This window comes from Aethalodelphis obliquidens, unplaced genomic scaffold (genome assembly GCF_003676395.1).
Source record: "Aethalodelphis obliquidens isolate GAN/ISIS:26980383/991018 unplaced genomic scaffold, ASM367639v1 scaffold46, whole genome shotgun sequence".
Lineage (NCBI taxonomy): Eukaryota > Metazoa > Chordata > Mammalia > Artiodactyla > Delphinidae > Aethalodelphis > Aethalodelphis obliquidens.
Genome location: NW_020837990.1, coordinates 1,962,105 through 1,971,056, shown reverse-complemented (window position 1 = coordinate 1,971,056; position 8,952 = coordinate 1,962,105). Strand labels below are relative to the sequence as shown.

The 8,952-nt window shown below is 41.3% G+C and overlaps 1 protein-coding gene across 2 annotated transcripts in view; it reads left to right on the top strand.

The window, feature by feature from the left end:
* The window catches only part of CRTAM (cytotoxic and regulatory T cell molecule), a 19,142-nt gene extending 16,739 nt beyond the window's left edge, over nt 1-2,403 (top strand). The window contains exon 5 of one of the 2 annotated variants that reach the window (XM_027081860.1): nt 1,283-2,403. In XM_027081860.1, the coding sequence (XP_026937661.1) occupies nt 1,283-1,413 (131 nt within the window). In that variant the 3' untranslated portion in view covers nt 1,414-2,403. The remainder of the gene's footprint in view (nt 1-1,282) is intronic. The other variant, XM_027081859.1, reaches the window with a different exon arrangement.
* Nucleotides 2,404-8,952: the final 6,549 nt, after the last annotated feature.

Below are 8,952 nucleotides of genomic sequence, written 5' to 3'. Positions count from 1 at the left end.
TGTGTGTGTGTGTGTGTGTGTGTGTGTGTGTGTGTGTGTGTGTATACTCTTGACAAAGATCCAGTAGAAAGAAGCTAGGAATATAGCAAAACAAGAATCTTACACCTTCCAACCACTGTTTTTCCTCCATGCAAATGAACTTATTCCACCTGCCAAAAGTTGCAAGAAAATGCAGTGAGCTTTGCCACTAGTTCCTATTGGTTTTATAGAGGCTTTGTAAGAAGCATTTCTTTTACAACACCTCTGGCTTTTTTTCTGGTTTTGACCTAGCAGGGTGTGAAACGGAAAGAAAGACTAGCTGTAGTAGCAGGAAGAGGGGCACAAGTGAGAGGTCTGTGCGAGACCTGGGTGTGGGAGGGGAAAATGTGTCAGCTGCATACAGGCTGTTGTAGCACAACGCGTGTTTCTATAACATCCATCTCCTCCCACGACTGGCAGGGGGAGAATGACGTCAGTATAACGTGTAATTGGGGTTGTTTCCTACGCCGATGCTCCCAGGCAAGGGCAACAGAAGAGTGGGAGAATTATAACCTTTAGCAGGAAAAGAAAAGCCCTCAGCTCAGCTACTGAACAAGAAGAAGCCCTTGTAATTCACCTTTAAGAAAGTTTAAAATGAGTATCTATACAGAAGAAATGAGCACAACATTGTAAATCAACTATGCTTCAATAAAATTTAAAAAACAATTAAAAAAACAAAAGGAGCACCTGCACTCAGGACTCCCTCCCCAGAAAGGTCTGCCCCCACCCCGACTCCCTGGCTTGCCACAGCTGTGGGAAGTTGCACTTTATCCTGGGCTCTGACCCCCACTTCCATCCTCCTTCCCTCAGCACCCTCAGATCCAGCATTTCAACTCTATTGTTTTTGCTCACTTAAAAGCTACCTTCTGGAGCTGCTTCCAGACTCCGTGTACAGAGTTGCATAGGCTTTCAGTGGGTCGCCCCAATCCTCTTTTTCCCACAAGCCCTCTTACTTTCAGTATGAAATTATGCTAAAGGCAATGTATTTTTTTGTCCAGTGATACATACGTTATTTGATAGCAGAGATGTCTATATATTTTATTTCAGGTTTATGAGCATATAGTTTACATAAGAAGACATTTTAAAAATTAGACTATAACAGGGCGTTCAAGACCATGTATACACATCAGTGAATTTCAGGTTCGATTTTTTTAACACATTAACATTTGGACCTACAAATACCACGTGCAGTCCACGTGTTTCAAATAAACGGGTGCAATGTTGTTCAAACTAAATGTTCGTGTTCGCTACGTTTTTCTTTCAGCTTCCCGCTCTAAGAGCTGCATGAACTACATCACACAGTTGTACTCAGAGGCAAAAACAAAGACGAAGGAAAAGGCACAACCTTCAAAATTCAAAGGAGAGCTCACTCATATACCAGAGAGCATTGTGTAGCGCTCATTGCAACAGGAAATAGGATTTCAGGGCAGCCTCATCATCACCTCAGTGGAGCAGCCTGTGGGAAGGAGCATAATTACCATCACATGAAAAACAAAAAAAAAGTACTGTGAGTGCAATGCAAGATGGTGTCCTCCAAGTGTAATCTGCCCCGGACTCAGAGCAACAAATGAGGACTAACCCATGGACATAAAGCTTTGTAGTTAAAAAAAAAAAAGAAAAAGAAAAGAAGAGAAAGAACCTATTATGCCTGATACTACTTCAGAGCAGGAGAATTCTACTAAACTTTGGGATCACGGTCAATGTGACCAGCTAACATCTTACTGTAAAGGGAACAGGAGATATTAGATGCTGGGCTCTAGTGGAACTATTTTTTAAAATATTTTTTTGTCTTTCTTTCTGGTTTCCAAAAAAAGAACTTCGGGATGAAAAGGACCCAAAGAAGGTCTCTAATCCTAGGAGCTTACTTTCAAGATGCACTTTAAGAAGCTGTAACCAGCCCATTCCCTGTCTGGGAGAAGTGATGCAAAACAATGAGTGAGTCAGATAAGCATGAAGGTCCCAAGGCTGATGCCCCAAGACACAAGTGCTAGTTCAAGGCAGACCCAAAGTTTCCATTTTCTTCTAATTGTCTTGCTAAATCACAAGAGTTGACCTGGTAGACAATGTTTTTACCAGGACACTTCATTACAAAAACACGTACAAAAGAAAATAGTGAGTTGAATTTCCCGATCACTGACCTAATAGATGCTTTTTAAAAATTATTTAATAAAGAGTAGAATATGTATTTGTGTTTCTAGTGGTTGTTCCAAGTCGTACTTCCTCCCTTCACTTTCACGTGTGAAAGTGACATGTGACATGTCTTTCCCCCCCCCCTAACATTTATGACATTTCTCATTCTTTGGACCTGAATAAACTAATTCTAAAATAATACCACCTGCCCCACCCCCATTGCTCTACCACACACATAAAAATTATGAGTTTGTAATTTGTTACAGGGGCCAGATCCAGCCAGGCTGATTTTTTTCTCATGATACCATTTTTTTTTTAACAATCACAAAATTACTGAAAGGCATAAGGATAGAACGAAACACTTTTCCCTCTAAACCACTGTAAGTTGACATGATGTCCTGTCACCCCACAAATGCTTTAGTGTGTATTTCCTCCAAACAAGGACACCCACTTCTATAACCACAGCGCAACCCCCAAAATCAGGAAATTAACATTGACTTTTTGTACTGCAGACCTCAGACTTCATCCATCTATCTCCGATTGTCCCAAACCTCCCAGGGGATCCAGTTCAGAATCACATGTTTCATTTTTATCCTATTCAGTTTGGCATACAGTGCCTTCCCTTTCACGAACTGGACAGTTTTGAAGATTACAGGCTAGTTATCTTGTAGACCGTCCCTCAGTTTGGCTTTGTCTGATGGTTCCTCGTGGTTGGATTTAGGATATGCAACTTTGACAGGACTATCACGTCAGGGATGTTTTGTTTGTCACATTGCATTTTATCAATCCCGTTATTGATGATATCCACCTTGATCACAAACTTCTCCATTGTAAACTTCCTCTTTTCTGCTTTCTAAGTCAATATTTTGTGGGGAGATGCTTCAAAACTATGTAAATATCCTGTTCCTCATCAAACTTTCAAGTTACTTATTGATTGATACCTGTATGGACTCATGGTTTCCTCTGTTATTAAACAGGCTACAATCTGTTACTATCCTATGTTAGTCACTGGGTTATACTCTGTTACTGTCAAATTAATCAGCTGCTAATTTGATGATCAAACTGTGGAAACAGGCTTTTGTGTCCTTCTTGTCCTCAAGCTTCGAGAACTTGCTTGCTTTCTGGTACAAAAGATTCCAGGCTCATCTAAACCTTTTTCTGCCCCAGCCTTATAATCAGCCATTTCTCTAAGGATCCCTTGTTCCTTTTAGTGGAAAATGGTATTTAGAAGCCAAAATCCAGGGAATACGTGTACTCATTGCTTTGGGGGCATCATTGTTTTCAAGTTATCTCAGTAGACAGAGCCAGGGAATATATGAGAATGCATACATACAAGTGTATATATATATGTCCATGTATGGATATATCTAAATTTATCTATTGAAAACCATGTGTTTATTCTAGTTTTCCCCCTTTCTGTACTTGTAACTACCTTTTCTGAGAAATCCAGCTTTCATTATCCTTAACATATTCACTGATTTGCTCAATCCCCTGTATGTGAGCATCTCCCATCTCTGCTACTATCCTGTTCTCCTTGAGGACGTCCTTCTCTTCATGCTCGAGTTCTGACTCCCAACTCTGTGCCCCCCACCTCTCCTTGTGGATGCTCTACTCACCAAGCATGGGCTCTAACCCCCCCACTGTCTGGAAGCACTGGCCACACACTTAGTGCTGGATGGTAACCCTCCTCACCCACTCAGGCTCAGACGCTTCATGCTGGGCAGCCCTTCTAGGGGCACTGCCACCTCATAGGGCTGGGGCTCAGACACCCCTCTCCGGGCTTCCACATCTCCTCCACCAGCCCCCCTTGTGGATGCCTACTTTGTTAGACCCCGCCTAATGACTTCAGGACTGAATTGTTCTGGAAGAGAAGGGAAGTGGTGGAGTTAGAAGAGGGGAAAAGAGCCAGATGTCCTGATTTCTAAGAGATTTTTAATGTACAAAGACATCAAGATGAGGCATGTCATTTATAGTTTTGTAGCAGCTCAGACAAATCATTCACCAAGGTATTAAACTGAAAACAACCCAGAGAAAAAACACTTCTGCTTCAGCGATGGTGCTTGCCGTGGTCGATCAAACCACACTGCTGTATTGTGCTACTTTGAGTCTCTGTTTGCAGGTTAATCCTCCCCAAGGATGTTCACTGCAACTGTTTCCACTGTTCCAGGGCCTTTTACTCAAGAGGCAAATGAATATGCCAACATTATAGTATTGACACCGTGTGAAACAGAGGTAAGCAAACTTACCTGATTGTCAGATTTACCTGAGAGGATTTCAAAAACAGGGATTCCCAGGTTTGTCCCGAAAGATTGGTCTCAGCAGACCTAAAGGCAGAGCTTTGGAATCTGCATTTTTTTTTTTAAAGCTCCCTAGGTGATTCCAACAGGTTTGGGTGCCCTGACGTAGCACAAATCAAAATTTTTCAAAACATAGCTGAAGTTGAAATATTATCATTAAAGCTGAATTAGAAATAATATTTAGAAATATTATATTTTCCTGGAGGTAGAAGGACCTTATGAGTCATCTAGTCCTACCTGATGTAGAACTACACCCCAATCCACAGGCCAAATGCGTTCTGTGGACAAAAAATTGTCAGCGTTCATGGTGCCCAGCCTATGGTAGTTTCTCAATGTATATTTGGCCAATAGCAGAGGGAAGACAGGTAAAAGAAAAACGACATTTGAAAGGACCTATTAGGAGCCACTTTGTATAGGTAATCTAATTTAATCAACATAACATTCTTGCAAAGTAGGTATTATAATGCACATTTGACACAAAAGAGCTGCTCCAAACTCTACAAAATGGCTTAGGAGACTACGGAGAGCGTTTAACCGGGTAAGGAGAGAGCCCAGATGCTGATCTGGGTCTGTCTGGCTTCAATGCTATGCCCCTCCAACCGTTATACTAGGGTGACTCCAGGGGGACATTTAGGAAAAAATGAGATGTTGGGTAGCTGTGCTCATTATCTTTCAATTGCCCCTCCTCACTCTCCCCCCTTTCCTACCTGCCGGGTGCCCTGGAACATTGCCACTTCGGAAACATCAGCAGGCTGCCTTGCCCTCTCTCTGGTTTCCAGCTGGGGAATGTGGATTCCTGGAAGGCCAGCAGAGGATGTGTGTGCAAGTTTGCTAGGAACTGACTGGGTCCCCCGACTGGAGGTCACATCTCCCATCAGGCAATTGTCTCTGTCTCTAGTTCGGGAATCTACTTGCTTCCCTCACTTCATCAAGCCTAGAGGGATCCTGTACTGTCTTCTGTGGTTCCCCCAAAGCTTTGGAAGGAGTTCACTTATTAAATCTCCTCAAATTGCCCAGTGTGAATGTATCTTCTGTTTGCTGCAGAAACCCTAACCAATACAGTAGCTATATGTATAGATTCCTTGCATCTCAACAAATCTGAATCTAGTTTTATACATAACCATAGAATATGATCATTAGGAGGGATCTTTGAGTTCATCTCAAGCATTTCCTAAAATTTTGAGGAACACTGGTGACCTAGAAATGTTAATGGATGCTCCGTGGGAAAAAAAAAAAAAGTTTTCTGGGGTCAAATAAGTTTGGAAAAGGTTGAACATTATGTCTCCCTCATAGAGATGATGCACATTAGCACAGTAAAGGCTCTGAAAAGTCTTCTTATAAAGGAATCTGTTTGGCTTTGTTTAACCCAGCGAAGATCAAACTCACTTAACCACATAAAGCAATTTGTGATGGTTGCCCACCAAATGACCATTGGCCAATGGCTTCCTCCTTTCTAGTAGATCTGTGATTTTGTTCTAGTATCCACCCCCTGCTGTGTAGTCCTGTGCTTCAGGGGAGGCAGGCCTCCCCCCCAGCCATAAAGAAGAATCATGATTGGTTTGAATCAGCCATGGCTCCACTCCCCTTGCCAGTGGTCAGTTTCAGCTCAGGCACATAAAACAATGCTGGCCATTGAGATAAAGAAGATGTGGTATATATATACAATGGAATACTATTCAGCCATAAAAAATGAAATAATGCCATTTGCAGCTACATGGATGGATCTAGAGATTATCATACTCAGTGAAACAAGTCAGAAAGAGAAAGACAAATACCATATGATATCACTTATATGTGGAATATAAAATATGACACAAATGAACTTATCTACAAAACAGACACAGACTCACAGACATAGAGAACAGACTTGTGGTTGCCAAGGGGGAGGGGAGTGGGGGAGGGACGGATTGGGAGTTTGGGATTAGCAGATGCAAACTACTATATACAAAATGTATAAACAACAAGGTCCTACTGTATAGCACTGGGAACTATACCCAATATCCTGTGATAAACCATAATGGAAAAGAATATGAAAAAGAATGCATATATATATACATATATGTATAACTGATTCACTTTGCTGTACAGCAGAAATTAACACAACATTGTAAATCAACTATACTTGAAAAAAATTAATAAAAAATAATAATGCTGGCCATTGAGACAGAAGGGGAAGTCCCTACAGGGCTTCTGGGAAAGATTTCTCTTAATGATAAAAAGAGACACTCAGAATGAAAACATCTTGCCTCCCCTATAATGTTGCCATAACAAGAAGTGATGCTTAGAACTGCCACAGCTATTTTCTCGCCAACAAGGAATCGTAGCTAATGTGGCGAGGATGCAATAGAAAAGAGACAGAGTACAACTAATCCTTGATGACTTTGTTAAGCTGCTGAGTATTTCAGAACTCCTTGTTAAGTGAGGTAAAGATCCCTACGTTGTTATGTAAGCTGGGTGAATTGGGTTTTAAATTATTTCTAGCTTCTAAATGGAGCACCTTTTAAACTACAACACAGTTGTTTTATGGAATATTATTGTTCTAACAAACACAATTTGGGAAACACTGATTTTGAGCAATTCTTTTGTATTTCAGAAAGGGAACAGAGGCCCAGAGAGGGTTTGTCAGCTATCAAAGTCCACACAGCTGATTAGTGAGACAGGATTAGAACCTTGGGCTCCTGCCTCCTAAAGAGACCAAAGTAGGATCTTGTCTCATTCCTTACATATAACTTAAGAGAGCGTTCCACGCTTACTTCTTTCTGCTCATTGGAAGATGGAGTTAAAGAATAACCAAGAAATCTCTATTTAATGATCCTTCTTAGTTTTACCTTTTGGAGATGAAGTCAGAAAGATACTTATTTTACCTCCTCTCAGATGACTCAAGAAAAACCAAACCAAAATTCTCTGGCTCCAAGCATCTCTCATTAGGTAAAAAGAACAGAGAGAAAAGTCATACTAGCCAACAGACTAAGCACACATCAAGTAGAGAGTCTCCCCACAGAGGAAGAGGATGGTTTGAACTGCTGATCATTCCCGGGTCACTAATGTAACCCAACAACATAATCTCCTGTTACTTCCCCTGGCTGAAGTCATGGGAATTTGCTACATTTATAATGGGGTTTTAATCTAGATGAAATGCAGTTCTATTTTTACAGTGTTACACCTTCTAAGAGAGAAGCGCTCTTCCTTCCTGTAATGCATTCATGAGCAAATTTGTCATCATAGATCACTACTCTAGACCTGTTCAAATATGCTAATTTTCCCCTACCTTTTCTGCTCTACATCTTATTTTCAGACAGAAACAAACCAAAACTAAGGCAACAACAACTTCTTATATTCTCCCCAAATGCCTCACAGTTTATTTATTTATTTATTTTTTAAAATTTTTTTGCGGTACGCGGGCCTCTCACTCTTGTGGCCTCTCTCGTTGCGGAGCACAGGCTCCGGACGCGCAGGCTCAGCGGCCATGGCTCACGGGCCCAGCTGCTCCGCGGCATGTGGGATCTTCCCGGACCGGGGCACGAACCCGCGTCCCCCTGCATCGGCAGGCGGACTCTCAACCACTGCACCACCAGGGAAGCCCTCACAGTTTATTTTTTAAAAAGCGATCTTGCCTAATTGTAGAGAGACTAAACTTTGTGAGAGCACCTTGAAGTGACATTTATCATAAAAAATAATTCTGCCAGGCCTTTTGCAATCCCCTGAAACAATGGGTCACAATTTTTAATTAAGACAGGATGCCTCTTTTGAACCAGGCCCTAATTTGTGAAATAAAAATTGTGTCCCGTTAGAAAAATACTAAAATCTGTGCCTTCCAAAGTGGTTTGAGGGAGACTAAGTCTCAGATGTCCAGATGAAATTTTCAAATTAAGTTACCCCCTTTGCTAGAGACAATAACTAAATATTACTCTTTATTATTATTCTTATTATTTTGGCTGCGCCGCGGCTTGTGAGATCTTAATTCCCTGACCAGGGATCGAACCCAGGCCCTCAGCATTGAGACTGGACCGCCAGGGAATTCCCTAAATATTACTCTTTAAAACAGGGGAATGCTCTCTTTCTTTTGCTTTTCCCTAATTCCTTATTCCTAAATTGTGTTTAGCTGGTATTGGTCATAGAATAACTTCCTGTATCTTCAGGTTCCTCATCTGTATAATGAGGATAACAATTCCCACCACACAGAATTAGTGTGAGGACTAAATGAGATAAGAGAATACAGGCAAAGTGTCTAGTCCAGCATTAGACATGTGATAAGTACCTAACAAATGTTTATGTTTTTCTCCTCCACCTTAGATTCATTGTTTTCTCTTTGCACTAGTTTTAGACAATGGCATAGGGACCCCTGAGTCTGGGTCTACTTACTGAGAATATCCTGATAACTGGATAAACAGATTTTTAACTTTAAAGCTAACAAGGCAGAAAGGGGCTGCTACTGAAGAATGACTCACAGAAAGACCCAGTCAGACTGAAGACTTGTAATGAACTCTATCACCTCATCTCAAAATAA